Source organism: Pleurodeles waltl, chromosome 1_2, assembly GCF_031143425.1.
Source record: "Pleurodeles waltl isolate 20211129_DDA chromosome 1_2, aPleWal1.hap1.20221129, whole genome shotgun sequence".
NCBI lineage: Eukaryota > Metazoa > Chordata > Amphibia > Caudata > Salamandridae > Pleurodeles > Pleurodeles waltl.
In genome coordinates this window covers 176,407,936-176,422,341 of record NC_090437.1, presented here as the reverse complement: position 1 = coordinate 176,422,341, position 14,406 = coordinate 176,407,936, and the positions used below count along the sequence as shown (strand labels likewise).

The following is a 14,406-nucleotide window of genomic DNA, read 5'->3' as shown; positions in this document are numbered from 1 at the left end:
GAGTATGAACCGAGCTATGAAGCATTTCTCCCCATGGCACCTGCTGCTGCTTGTGCTGTTGCTGCACTTGAAGTGCCCTACCTGTCAAATCTTGAATCACTCTCTGAAATGCCTTTGGCTACTCTTCAGCCTTTATTTTCTTCCAGTAGGTGCCTATACAGACACCTGTGTCTACTAGTTCCTAGAGGACATTGTGAAGTAAATTAGATTTCAGAAACAAAGAGCTTCTACATGTTATTGGATGAGGCCAATCAAGGATAAGCTCAAGACAGACATACCTTTGCCTGAAAAAAATGGGCTTCGACCCCTGCACTGCCCAGAAGGGATTGCTGTAAGTCATTTCTCCATATTAAAGAGGGTGCGATTAGGGAGAGTCAATGTTTGTGAAGAACTGAGCTTTTTCACTGTCATCGCTACAAAACTTGACAGTCTGTTTACAGTACCAACGCACATTGTGGAGTCTCTCTTTTTACCATGACCGGCCTTGCATTTTTTCACCAACTAGGAAGACATGATTAATGGCCTCTAGCCTCCTGATCCTCTGGCCAGTGGTATAGCTTCCATTGATTAACGTCCTAATTGCTTATTCTAGACCCCCCGCTGCCGTCATGCTGCAGTTCACAGACGTAAAAATTTGCAAATTTCAGACAGTGTGTTTTGAAAATTTGGCAGATGTTTGTCAACATTCATGTTCATGCTTATTCAATCCTTTGGTTATTTATGCTGCTGCCAGCGGCAGTGGGTGGGATGAATCTATATATGTGTGTGCAGGACACTTGTGAAGAGTAAATATAAGAGCTATTAAGCAGATGAGTGCTCTTGAAATGAACAGTAACACATTTTTATGGCACAAATGATGTTCAAGTGCTATTTGGTTTTAGGAATGTTGGATCTGCTACTTCTATAAAGACAAGGGGTTCATTGAAGAGGTGGGTCTTCAATATCTTCGCGAGTGAGGGTGTTATTCAGATCTTCAGCAGGATGGTGTACCATGTATTTTTTTTTTTGCGTAGTGAGAGACAGTTATAGTCTGATCTTTTTTGTGCACGTCTTGATCTCTAGAGTGGCAACCTCAAGTGTTCTGTTGGCCATCTGAAATTCTGATTTTCGTCTGGCAGTTGTAGTGTGGATTTGATTGTAGATTCTTTGAAGATGATGCCAGAGATCTTCTAAATGGTTCAGGTAGTCAAAGTGGGCCAATGGAGTATCTGCACCGTGGCATTGATACTAATACTTCAACCGTGTAAAAGACGCTGTTCAGTTGTGCTAGATGAGAGCTGGCAGGAAGGTCTGGTTGCATCCCTTTTACAGTAATTTCTCTAGAAAGGATTTTAAAGGCAAGGTACATAAAAACCAGGGGCTCATTGGAGCATTATCCAGCTCCTCTATCCACTTTTCATACTGTAGTGAAAAGAACTGCAAATGCCTCACGGTCTTAACATTCTTCATTTTGTCATGTTCACACACGGACGGGTCTTTTCCCAAACTGTAAAAGCCATCCTACCACTGTGGAAGAATAGAGGTTTTAGGACTGACTGTACAGTTAGGAGTGCAAGAGACCAATTATTATAAATGTGACATAATCTCTGGCGTTTTCACTCTATATGAACCTTGTTGATCTGGATGAGCAACGCGTATAAATGTGTTAGATGCTTGGGCAATCGGGAAGTAGTTCAGTGGTGCCAAAAAAGATCATCAGTTTTGGTCTGAACCCTAAAACACATTAGAATGCAATGCGAGCATATTTTAGGAGTGCCCTTACAGTGGACCCCAGTCCGGCACTGGAGTCCAAAATTGTAGGCCCTAATAGATGGACTGGATAATTGACATACAGACCATATGAGGCACTGACACCACCCTAGGCTGAGCAGTAATTCCTATTGTACGCAGCAGACCTGAGTAAGATGGAAGCCGATTGCTTGTTTCTGCCCCTCCTTTGGTAGCAAGAACTGCCTTTTTGCCATAACCTCTACCTCCTAAACAGATTCCTAATGACTCGCAAAGAAGTACAATTTTGGACCACAGATACTACTATTTAGGACTAATCTTATTATAAACATGTAAACGCTGTACAGGCTATTCACCCTATTAAGAACAGTCTGGTAACACACTCGATAATATGCCTACGTATCGATGCTTTTCCCTCCAAAGGATTCAGTGGATGATGTTTATCACTACATGGCATGTGTATGCCCAGCACATGAATCACTTGTAGCGAAGCTCTTAGTGTCGAACTCTCTCCACGACCAGCGCTACTCTGCACCGGTTGACTTTCCTCTTCTCGGCCATCCAGATTCGCTAGATCAGTTTATTGATGGCCATGAGCTTTTCTGTCTGCCACTCCTTTTCCACCCCCTCGTTTCCCGCCTTCCTTCCACGGTCTTAGTGATGCATTGTTGGTCCCTTAAGTAGATGTGTGTTAAGCGAATATAAAAAAAAATACATTTAGTCGTAGCTCTTGAACTGAAAAAGTTGGTGAAGCATGTGAAATGCTTGCTTCCTGTAAAAATAGGCCTTGTGTGCTGTGTTATTAAAATGCTGCCCTTCTAATCTTGACTTTTTAGAATGGTGTAGGGCAGAGGATATGGGCTTAAAATAGTAGACACTGTGTTACCCTTGTATGCAACATCTTGTCAATTCTTGGCTTCTCGATGAGTATAGTCTGGCATGAAAAAGTCTTTAAGTGAAAATAACAGCTGCCGTGACATTCATTTTCGACATACAGAGCTATTGCTGTGACAAGCTAAATGTGGGATCTGTTCTGTGAAGTATAAATGTAGTGGGTTTTTCAGTGTTGGTTATGAAAGCAAGAGATTGGCTATGCAACAATGGACAACCTGAGCTAAAGTAACTATCCTTTTTTGTCTGCAGACTCGCCACCAGCGGGGAGATGTGCATCCATTGTCTCTTGAGGAAATTTTAGATGAAACTCAGCACCTTGACATTGGCCTCAAACAGAAACAGTGGTTAATGTCAGAGGTAAGTATGTTAAAAAGCACACCCACACGTTTCAATGCATGCTGTGTAAAAGTTCTTTGTGTCCTGGTTATGAAAAACTAGTCTCCATTTGCTGTTTTCATACATGGGGTAGACTTGTTTAGGATTATTAGATGTTGTAATACAAAGACATAGTAAATGCGCTGCATGACTCTAAACATATTTAAATCAGGTGGTGCGGTTGCATTTTGACTTGTGCTTTTCGTTATGCAGTAGCGGGCCATTTTCACGTGCCACAGTACACCGTCTGTATTACATTTTCACTGCTTATCATTATCCCTGAGGTTCTTGAGCTGTGGTTGCTCTTTCTCACTTGCATTCACCCACTGTCTTGTCCTGACTCCATCTTGAAGCTCAGGTGAGAATGGTAGAGGTAGGCGCACCTTCAGTCTGCTTGCTGATCTTTGTAGCTATTCTCTTTTCCTGTTCTCTCTCATTTTGAGATCCTGCAAGAACGGGCATGAGAAGAAAACAAACGGTACTTTGTATCGATCAGCAAACGTGGCTTTTCTTCGAAGCTACAAAATGCAAACGTCCTTCCCCGCCAAGCATGGGCTAGTTATTTCCTAACCTTTCTGGCTGGTGGCATGGAAATGCTACTGTGGATGTTGAACACCATTATAAATAAACAACGCTAAGGAACCATAGACCCGTATTACACAAATGTCTGACATCTAAAATCCTATTCTCCTCTTCCTGCTTCCCTGCAGCAGCAGACCGGATCAGTGAAGTATTTATTTAAAAACAAAAAGCTGCCACTAAGGCCATTTTTCCCAATCGCTACTTAAATCCGTTGGGGTCAGGAACAGTACTTTCCAGCCCTATCAGAATTTAAAGATTTGTAGGAACACCGTGATCAGTTTATTTTTGTCTGAAATTTTGACTGCTTAGAGCTGCCGAAATCTCTAGGAGACAGTTAGAACAAAGTGAGGAATTACTGAGGTTATCAAACCAGAATTACTTAGTTCCACTGTAATTTTCCATTTCCTTGTGGAACCTCAGGATCCAATTCGTAATGGGCCTGATTTTCCCCACTCCTGGAGTTACCTGTGATCTCACTACTGGAAACTCCTGAGGTGGGAAAACCGGGGCCCATTTCCCAAGTCTCTAATATTGAGACCCCTTCCCCGTCGGGAAAAAGAGAGGAAGTCATGGCTCTGTCACAGAGTATATGAAAAACCACCCCCTAATCATTATTAAAAAAAAAAAAATGTCCAACTTAATGGATGGCTTTATTTGAAAATTGAGCCATTCTCCATCTGGTGTTCGATAACAAAGATTTGTAGTGGGACTTCTTGGTTCCAACGGCGTCATATGAATATAAAATAAGTTAAATCTTATTTTTCCTAAAGAGCGTTACAAAATGATAGTGGGATCTTCTGTTCAATCTGTACTGTCCATATGGGTGTCTAAGTTTGTCTCCGTAATGTTACTTTAGTTTAAAATTAGAGGTGTGCAAAACTCACGTAACCACACAAAATTTCTGCAAAATTACGTGTAATTACGCAAAATGCATAATACACTTGAACGCTAACCAGATGGTTCATTTGGGTAAAATCTCGAAAATATATATTTCAAGTTGATTTCCAGATGCTGCCATTTAAAACACTGCTGCTCACGTTCGATAAGTATTTTTAAACTGAAAAATTACCCGAACGGTGGCTTAGATTAAAAAAAAAAAACCTACCTAAAATATTTTTTTACTGTCCACATTCAAGGAATTGCTACTCGTTTTCAAAACTCTGCTGCTTGCACTTATACATTGTTCAAACGGTACATCTTGCATAACCATTCCTCTCCGAATTGGAGTCTAACTACGTGACGTAGCATAATCTCTAATTATGAGTACATTTTGTTATGCAAAATTAACAAAAATTACAACAGTTACAACAAGTACAACAGGAGACCGAATATGTACCTTAGTTGGTTACTGTAGATTCCATGCATAAGCCCTAAAAACTGAACAATTTCTGCCACTTCTTGCAAGCATTGTCGCACAGGCTGTTGTATCTGTCCAATTTGCATTATTATTCTGATTAAATTCAGAAGATGTTGCATCATAACTGATTTTTCCTTGGTTCTTTTAAACTTTTTTTCTACATTAACGAAGGGGGCATATTAGCTAATGGCCTTTTGCTTCTGATTTGGTTTAACCTTCCCGCCTGGACTTTTGTGAACTATCAAGATCCTCCTGTTTTTTTTAACTAACTTACTGGCACCCAGGCCAGTTTTCAAAACATCTGTCATGTCAAAGGCTCACATAAGCAAACTTGAGCAATTTTAACAAAGTGTGAATCCTCTTTATGGTGTACAGTGTGGTAATGAATACATTTCGATGCAGTTATGAAACTTTACGTCAATTCAAGTGTGGTAATTCTTTGTTTTTGCTCAACAAAACGTTGAAATCTTTTTCTACCCTGTCCTTTCCATAACCGATCTTTGCACTTAAAAGATAAGTAGTAGCTCTCTTAAGAGAGAAAAGATATTCTCTTTTGTTCATGAGTTGACTCTGGAGAGGTTTTACAAATCACGGCTTGAAAACAAAAGGCACGCTAGCACAATAGTCCAGTAATTTAGCATATCAACAATCACTCTGTAGTCTAAAATCTGAAAGTGTCAAAGGATTTTATTTTCAGTGTCATATGAGCCTACACAGAGTAGCCTAAAATGATTGAGGAAAATACTGTATTACTGTGCTACCTCTTGTGCAGGGTACACCTCTGGTATACTTTCCTTTAAGTACTGAATTGAGAAATAAGTTGGAAAGGCAGGGCCACTTGCTAATCAACAGAAAGACAAAACCGCACTTTAGGGTGCTGGCTAGGGCTCAGTGGTCTTAGGTGTGTGTGCCAATCTTCAAGAGGAGTGCTCTCTCTTCCAGAGATTGTGTCTGACCTCTACTCTGCCTGTCTTTAAGTGGGATATGTGTTTGTTTTTCCATCTGTGGCATGTTGTTGTAGGGTTATGTTGTAGCGTAGGCTCTCATTATCCTAATGAGACTACTGTATTTTTGGGCGGCAAGATCGTTCACAGTGTGAGGGACTAAGTCTGACCCACGGTGAAGGACCCTTGTCACCCCAAATCCGGGTTATGCTCCGGCTAACTAGCAGTGCCTTATCTCTCCCGAAGGCAAGGGACAATTGGGCATCCGAGCGCATGACATCTTATTACTTCCCAGGGAAGTCGTGGTCACTCAGGTCACAACTGGTGCTTTCATACATAGTACAGTCTCATATAAAAATGACAACAGCAGTTTAAGTTTTAAAGATTGGTTTAATAAAACGACTGCATTTTATATAGTAAGAAATGAGCTGCGATAACCAGAACAAAACAACACAGTAGGATTAAAATAGTAACGGTGAGAGTGAAGCACAAGAGTAAGGCTATCATAGTGCAACTATATTAAGTTCTCTCAAAGTTATATTATGAGCACAGCATGTTAAGCTCTAAGCGTGCCTTTCAGGTTTCCCCGGGAGGACATCAACCCTCATAACTGAGCAAAGGCCTGTAAGCTGCATCAGCATCTGCAACAGGGCAGTCAGTATCTAGTTGCAGGTTCCTGGTCGGAATCTCCCTCTGCCTGTACTAGGACTAGAAAGTGATATTATAACTAACACGCAGACGTTCTAAGAAGAGGTCCCTACGTAAGGATGTGTATCGTCTACGAACACCAGAGACTAAACTTCTACCACGTGTACCGGCAATGTACCAGACTGTAGCCTTGACTGAAGCACAGAGTGAGAAAGAAGGCAGTATTAGCGAACACAGAGCTGAACTAGGCTAAACAGTGTGATAGAAAGAATAAAACGACCGTAAAACTGGTTATTATAAAATAACAGTGCGAGGCGAAATAAAAAGTGTCTAGGGTAAAGAGCACAGAGGCCTAATATGAAAACCTAACGTGCATAACGCTAAACTAAAATGGCACTAAAACTGACTACACTACAATGTGAGCAGCTTGTTAGCTGGCGATGGAAAACAGTATAGGCAGGTGCTTTTCAGGGACCCTAGTGGTCCTTGGCATGTGACAGCACTTGCTGCATGATGAGTTCCCTATTAGTAACACAGCGTTTGCATCATAGGATCTTTGATAATCCTAAGGATTATAATAAATCCTAAGGATTATAATATATCCTTGCTCCATGTGGGAGCTCCAGAACTCTTCAAAACAGATATTTATGTAACATGGGGGGTGAAAAGTCTAACGTCCAAATGTAGAGGGGCACACTCAAAGGCCTATCAAAGGTAAGGTTTTCTGAATTTTAAACAAATTTACTATTTTAAAAAACCCTCTGAATTTGTTACCTAACCAACTGATCAGTAAGTAATCACCACTGTCAGCCAGCTAACAAACTTTGCCCCAGCCTCCCACACTAATTAAACTACTGACTAGATGTATTGGTCATATTGAGTCTAGTTAGATCAATTTGACAACAGGGTTTACTTTGTACTTGCTACCACTTAAAATCACATGGTTGTTAATCTTCTCCTTCCCTGCCCATAAAAACATGTAGGGGCATTCGACTGGCATTCCAAATGTAGCTTGCCTGGACCTGTGTTGGCCAGAACAGTGCTTGATACTAACAGACAACTTTATTTTAAACATGTGTACAGGAGTGTGGAATTCCTGTAGCCAAATGTCCAGGACCCTATTGTTTAGGGTCATGGACAACAAGTTTTCTGGTTTATTTTGTCCTTAAGACAAGTAGGCTCAACCCCCCGCAGCACAACCCTTTGGCTGCCAATTTACAATACCACATTAGAAAGGAATTGCCTGCAGCTGAGGTAATATTTGTCTTTATATGCCAATGCTGTCCAAACTTGTATTTATTCATTAATGTAAAGCTTTTAATATTAGGATGAGCGTGATAAATATATGCTGTGAGATCGGACTGTACAACTGACAGTGGTTCCAGTAAAAACAATGTGTACACATGTTCGCAAAGTTTAAAAATAGAAGGCGACTTATGCTTCCGGAATGCTCTTTGGTTAAATGCAAATATTTGCCTAAACTTGAAAGCATGATTGATGATTTTTTTCTTTCAAAATAAAATGTTCACAACAAATGCAAGTAGGAAAAAACACTTAGCTGAACTACTGTAAACATTTTAGGTACCGTTTCTTTGAAGCATCATTTAGTAAAATTACTTGATGAATGCTAGTATTTCCAAACAATATTCATAATGGAAAGTCAGTGTCACCAGTTTCAACAAGATTATAGGAAACATGAATATAAGCAAGCACTGGCAAAGCCGATAGGTCAGACATTGGTGGTCAGCCTTGGTTTTGTCAAGGTGTCTTGTTTTGAAATGGCTTTTGTAAAACTTTAGTGTTGTGGGAGCTTCTGGGCCCTCACCATTGTAACAAATATTAGCAAAAATATTTTTTGGCCCCAAAAAGCACACAACACTGAACAAAACTACTTTGCGCTGATATGCTCCTTGTGGAAGAGCAGATTGCGATCATTGTAATGCAATGTAACATGGAGTAGGGCTGGTTCTCCATGTCACAGTGAAGCAAGCCAATAGATGATAGAAAGATAGATAGAATTTTAATAAAACAAAAGGTCATGGTTAAAGCCAGACCTAATTAGGGGGCCAATTCTTTAAAAAAAAGTCACAAAAGTGCACCCATTGTATGTGTCTTTGCGTTAGTGCAGATTTGGGTATTTCATGAAGTCACAAGAATTTACAGAAGTAGACCAGGAAATCATACTCCTAGAAAATATTTTTGAACTGTACTTTAGCATGAGCAAATCTGCAGGTGTAGATTTGCTCTTGCAAAAATCTGTTGAGCGTTTACAAGTTCACTTTCCCTTTAACCACTTTTCCCCCCAACCCTGGAAGCAGTTTTACTTCTGACCCTTGTCAGGAGTAAATTTTTGACCTCTCTCAATTTGGGAAATGATTAGAGACGAGCTGGGGAAAACCCTTTAAACACGCATGTTAGTACGTTTGCACAGCCTCAAAAGAGCATTGCAAACATGGAACTACTGCTTACTGCTACTTCCAGCCGCAGTATGTAAAGGTGGTAAAATAAGGAAGCTGCTATTATTCAAGCCCGGCAATAGTATTAGCCCTGGCATAATCTGAGAGGCCATTATCAGAGCTCCTATATAATGAGATTGCTGCCATAATTTGTTGCTGTACTACATGGCACCAAAGAGACAAGTAGATTTTTTTACAGGACAAGTAGATTATGATGCAACCTGTCCCATGGACAAGTTGATATTTTATTAAATTAAACACCCCTGGGACTAGTAAGGAACAGTATTTAAACATCTTAACTCCTTGTCTTCTATATTATGTTCTGGAACGATGTCCCACCTGACAGATTTCAGGATCCTGGTAAATCAACCTTGTAGACCCATCTAAATTAAGGCTTTTGATTGGCACTTTGATAAATGATTATTTATTATCTAAACATGCCTTAGATGCCTTAGATGTCTTTTCACTTGCGGACCCTGATAAGTCTGACTTGCCGCAATCAATGAATCCTGGCTTAGAACTGATATTGGCCCTTTAATTGCTCGAGCAGTATTGGAAGTGTAAATGGCCATTGGATTTCCCTGACCAAAGACAACGGGCATACTGATTCTAATTAAAGTTCATCAGGGGTTCAGCCCCTCCAAAACCTGAGTGCAGGGCATTAAATGCCCATTTTCCCTGAGTGATTCTATTACAGTCATCAAGATCTACCTATTTTTTTTTTTTTTTTTCGAAGTTGCAGTCCTTCTGGCAGATTTTAATTATACCTTTTAGTATTAATCTCCACATAGCTTGAGGTGGAAAGCAACCCAGAAGCCAACATGTTTTTTTTTTTTTTTCCCAAACTATGGTATCTCTTGCCGTAACCAAGAAAGTGATTTTTAAAGAAGAATATAATGTAGATTTTCCTAGTAAGTTATGAAGGAAAGTCTTAATTTTATTAAAGACACAGAGGTGAGTATTATGCTTAGTCTTTTCTTTATTTTCAAACAGCAGCTCCAGTCAAGAAAAACTACAAAACCCATAAGGCAAATGACAGTAGCCAATGGGAAACAAAGAGTAGTTCAACAAAATACACCAATAACCATCGAGCTGACCCAATAATACCTATCTTGACTGAGAACAGCCCTCTTTTCTTGTGCGAGATTAATAATTAACAAATAATGGAAAAATGGTACAACAAATACATATTGCCATTAGAACAGATAAAATCTCTTGAAGAAGCAACAAAGGTCCAGCAAAAAAGTCTGGAAGTGTCTGTGGCTGTGAGAGTTGTGTGTTCCAGAGGGAAGAAGAGGACGGAATCCCTGTAGGTGGAGAATTGAAGAAGCGATCCCTAGACAGAAGTCTGTTGAGTCGTTGAGGAAGCTGGAAGGGAGGGAATAAAAACAAAAGCGTGAGATTTTGTGGAGGCGGGATAATACTCGCCTCCATGTCTTTAATAAAATTAAGACTTTCCTTCATAACTTGCTAGGAAATCTACATTTTATGGCAAGACCGGAGGCTCCTATTATGCTGTTTTAAAGCGAATCAACAATGTTGGACTTTTGCTTATGCAGGGTCATCCCCAGACTTTTTTGCCTCCTGCCTCCTGCCTCCTATATTTTTCTGACATGTTGCTGTTGGCTTTTCAACTCTGAGCACTTTACCACTGCTAACCAGTGCTAAAGTGCATATGCTCTCCTGTTTAAATTGTATGTAAGTGGTTTATCCATGATTGGCATATTTGAATTACTAGTAAGTCCCTAGTAAGGTGCACTAGAGGTGCCAGGGCCTGTAAATCAAATGCTACTAGTGGGCCTGCAGCACTGGTTGTGCCACCCACATAAGTAGCTCTGTAATCATGTCTCAGACCTGCCACTGCAGTGTCTGTATGTGTATTTTTACACTGTAAATTCGACTTGGCAAGTGTACCCACTTGCCAGGCCTAAACCTTCCCTTCCCTTACATGTAAGGCACCCCTAAGGTAGGCCCTAGGTAGCCCCAAGGGCAGGGTGCAGTGTATGGATAAGGTAGGACATATAGTAATGTGGTTTATATGTCCTGACAGTGAAATACTGCCAATTTCGTTTTCACTGTTGCAAGGTCTGTCTCTCTCTCATAGGATAATATGGGGGCTACCTTTAAATATGATTAAAGTGTAGATTCCCCTAGAGAGTAGATGGACATGTGGAGTTTGGGATCCCTGAACTCACAATTTAAAAATACATCTTTTAGTAAAGTTGATTTTAAGATTGTGAGTTTGGAAATGCCACTTTTAGAAAGTGAGCATTTTCTTGTTTAAACCATTCTGTGACTCTGCCTTGTTTGTGGATTCCCTGTCTGGGTCAGTTTGACAGTTGGGTTGTTTTTCACCTCACACCAGACAGTGACACAAAGGGAGCTGGGGTGTAATCTGCATTTCCTGAGTAGCCATCTCTGCTAGGAGGGAGGGGTGGAGTGGTCACTCTCATCTGAAAGGACTGTGCCTGCCTCTGACAATGCTGTCTCCAACCCCCTGGTGTGTGTCTGAGGCCTTGCCTGGGCAAGGCAGGATTTCACAAGAAGGTGCGAGTCCCCTTTGAAGGAAGGTGACTTCAAAGACTAAAATGGGTATAAGAAGGGCACCCAAACTTACAAACTTTAGAAACACTTCTGGAATCAAGAGGAACCTCTGCCTGGAGAAGAGCTGATCGCTGAGGAACAAGTGCTGCCCTGCCTGTGACTGTGCTTTGTGGAGCTTTCCTGCAGTGCTGCTTCTGCCTGAGTAAGAGGGCAAAGACTGGACTTTGTGTGCCTTCCATCTTGAAGAAGAAATCTCCAAGGGCTTGATGTAGAGCTTGCCTCCTGTTGTTGAAGTCTCAGGGATAGCAAAGACTTCTTCCTGCCAGCACCTGGAGTCTCTGGAGAGACCCCTACTCTGCTCTGTGGTGCCCTTCCAGTTCCTGGGACCCTGAAAGGAGAGGCTGGCAGCCTAAGGACAAAAATACACGCACCGAGCGCCGTGCGGAGAAAAGATCGACGCGAACCCGATCGCGGCTGAGAAAACGACGCGACGCCGACTCCGCAGCTGAGAAACGACGCCGCAGGAAACGCGACCGGAGAATCGACGCCCGGAGCAGGAGAAACGACGCGCAGCATCGCTGACGAAGGCTGAGAGATCGCAACCAGCGCCGCGGGACTTTCGGACCGTCGCGTGGCTGGCTTTTTCGACGCGCCTCGCCGTGCCGAGCTGTTTTCGACGCATATACCCGTGCAGGGTTATTTTCGACGCACACCGCCCGTGCGGGGTTATTTTTGCCGCAAACCAGGTACATTTTCACGCTAGCAGTGCTAGTGTGGTGTTACAACTACCTAAAGACTCTTTTTATTTTAAACCTTTAAAAAATCATAACTTGACTTGTGTATGTTGGATTTTTGTCGTTTTGGTCTTGTTTTGTCTAGATAAATATTTCCTATTTTTCTAAACTGGTGTTGTGTCATTTTGTAGTGTTTTCATTAAGTTACTGTGTGTGTTGGTACAAATACTTTACGCCCAGCACTCTGAGGTTAAGCCTACTGCTCTGCCAAGCTACCAAGGGGGTAAGCAGGGGTTAGCTGAGGGTGATTCTCTTTTATCCTAACTAGAGTGAGGGTCCTTGCTTGAACAGGGGGTAACCTGACTGTCAACCAAAGACCCCATTTCTAACAAACAACATTTAATGAAGCATGATGAATTGGTTTACAATAAAATACTCTGAAGACATTATCATTAGACCAATCAGCCGATCTGAGAATGTCCTCAAGGTGAGAACCAGCCCAAAAAGTTTTAGAAGCCATAGCTCCTCTAGATGAATGGGCACCAAAAGTGGACATATCAATACCAGCAAGGGACATAACCCAACGGACCCAGCGGGCCAAAGTGGGAGAGGAGACGGGATTGAACGGTTTTCTAAAGGATATGAGGAGTTGGGAAGTAGAGGGATTCCTCAGGTCGGCTGTCTGTTGTTCATAAGCTTTCAAGCACTGTCCTACACATAATTTAGGGTGATCAGAGAAAAAGGGATAGAACACTGATGAAAGGTTAGTTTTCGTAAGTCTATAAACATTAAAAAGAACACCTGTTGGGGTAAAATGACGAGCTGTAATGTCTAACGCTCTAACATCGGACAAACGTTTGAAAGAAACGAGACATAATAACATGGTAAGTTTGGCGGACAATTGTTTTAAGGAAAGCATTGAATTGTCAGGCCAGGAAATAAAAAGGTTTATTACAGCATTTATATCCCACAAAGAACTGTATTTGGGTTTCGGAGGATTCGAAAATTTTACTCACTTTAATAAACGGCAGACCAACGGATGTTCTCCAACCGGTTTTCCATTGATGTAAGAGTGAGAAGATGAAGTTGCCGATCTGTACAAATTGATAGTACGAAAGGACTTACCTTTGCTGGCTTCTTCCGCCAGGAAATTGACAATCAAAATGATATCAGTTGTAAAGGGATCAACGTGTTTTCCCCACACACCAGCTATGCCAGAGCGACCAAGCTGATCTACATGCCTTTTTTGTTCCTGGAGCCCGGGCCAGATCGAGGAAGTTTGAAGCTTCTGTCGAAATAGGTAGGATTGATTGGGATTCCCTGAAATTTTCCAGGCCGAAAGGGGGAGTAGGTTCTGTAGAATTAGACTGTGGGGAAGGCCGAGGGGGTTGGTCAAGAGATCTGGGAAGGAGGGAATTAGGAGAGGTGCATCTATTGAAAGTTCTAGGAGGCTGGGGAACCATACCTGGGAATGCCAGGAAGGACCTATGAGAACTAATGTTGCTTGTTGTCGTCTGACTTGAGCCAGCAATCTGGAGATCATAATGAACGGAGGGAAGGCATAATTGAGGGAAGATGACCAATCTTGAGAAAAAGCATTGAAGGCTAGTGCCAGTGGATCTGGGCGCCAGCTGAAGAATTGAGGGAGTTGTGCATTGAGACGGGATGCAAAAAGATCTATGCAAAAAGGACCCCATTTGTGATGTAAAGTTTTGAACACTTCGGGGTGGAGCTTCCAATCGCTGGAATCTCGAAAGTGACGAGAATGCCAATCTGCTACCGAATTGAAACTGCCCGGTATGCATTCTGTTTGCACTGAGATTCTGTTTTGAAGACAAAATACCCAAAATCCTTTCGCCAATTCCGCTAAAGGCTTGGACTTTGTGCCTCCGAGATGGTTGATGTAGCGAACTGCTGAAATGTTGTCCATTCTGAGAAGAACCGAACAACAAACTCTGTCTCTTGCTAGACTTTTGATTTCAAAGTAGCCGGCAGGCATCTCTAAACAGTTGATGTGCAACCTTGACTCCTCTAGAGACCATGTGCCTCCGGTCGAGATTGGACCACAACGGGCTCCACAACCCAGCAGACTTGCATCTGATTCTAATACAAGATCTGGGACTGATGCGAACATAGTCCTGCCG

The 14,406-nt window shown here is 41.8% G+C and overlaps 1 protein-coding gene across 2 annotated transcripts in view; it reads left to right on the top strand.

Annotated features, from left to right (window-relative positions):
- The window catches only part of GTF2E2 (general transcription factor IIE subunit 2), a 226,490-nt gene that overhangs the window by 111,889 nt on the left and 100,195 nt on the right, over positions 1–14,406 (top strand). For both annotated transcript variants that reach the window (XM_069237388.1, XM_069237380.1), the window contains exon 4: positions 2,872–2,979. In XM_069237388.1, coding sequence (XP_069093489.1) covers positions 2,872–2,979 — 108 coding nt within the window. The remainder of the gene's footprint in view (positions 1–2,871; positions 2,980–14,406) is intronic.